Genomic DNA, 557 nt, shown 5'->3' on the forward strand with positions numbered 1-557 from the left:
GGCGACCACTCGAGGGAACGTGGCAGGGTGCGAGGGCTGGGAGGGGAGAATCAGTAACGGACCCAGACACGGCCTTGGGTGGGGTGGCTTGCTCAAACTGGGACAACGGGGTGGATCTGTCCCCCGCAGGGCAGAGGTTGTGAGTCGGGGGGGGGGGGCGGGGGGGACGGGAGGGTGACGGGACGGAGCTGACAGCTTTCCCCTCCCCTCACTGTCGTCTGCGATCCTCTTCCAGACCCCGGGTCGCAGAAGCTGAAAGCCAATCTCATTGAGAATGAGGATTATGTGGTACTGCACGCGGAGGCTTGGAACAAGCTGGTCAGCTGGTATGGCCAGCTACAGGGGCAACAAGCAATTGAACGTAAGGTTAGTGATGGCTCTCTACCCCCTACGCAAAAACCACGGCACGCAGCATCTTCCTCAGGGACTGCACCTCCCACTGTCTGTGTCTCCCTCCCCGGGGTATCTGTTATTCTGTATATAAACCCCCCCCGAACCCCCTCGATCAGATTCCAGTCTGTAACTCCCTCCCGGGGGGTATCTGTTATTCTGTATAT

At 59.4% G+C, this 557-nt stretch overlaps 1 protein-coding gene across 1 annotated transcript in view; it reads left to right on the forward strand.

Annotated features, from left to right (window-relative positions):
- Window positions 1–557, forward strand: part of LOC109926451 (ubiquitin carboxyl-terminal hydrolase 11-like) — a 17064-nt gene that overhangs the window by 1461 nt on the left and 15046 nt on the right. Inside the window, 2 exon segments of the mRNA XM_048619935.1 lie at window positions 196–230; window positions 233–366. Coding sequence (XP_048475892.1) covers window positions 196–230; window positions 233–366 — 169 coding nt within the window.

This window comes from Rhincodon typus, chromosome 44, assembly GCF_021869965.1.
Source record: "Rhincodon typus isolate 14 chromosome 44, sRhiTyp1.1, whole genome shotgun sequence".
Lineage (NCBI taxonomy): Eukaryota > Metazoa > Chordata > Chondrichthyes > Orectolobiformes > Rhincodontidae > Rhincodon > Rhincodon typus.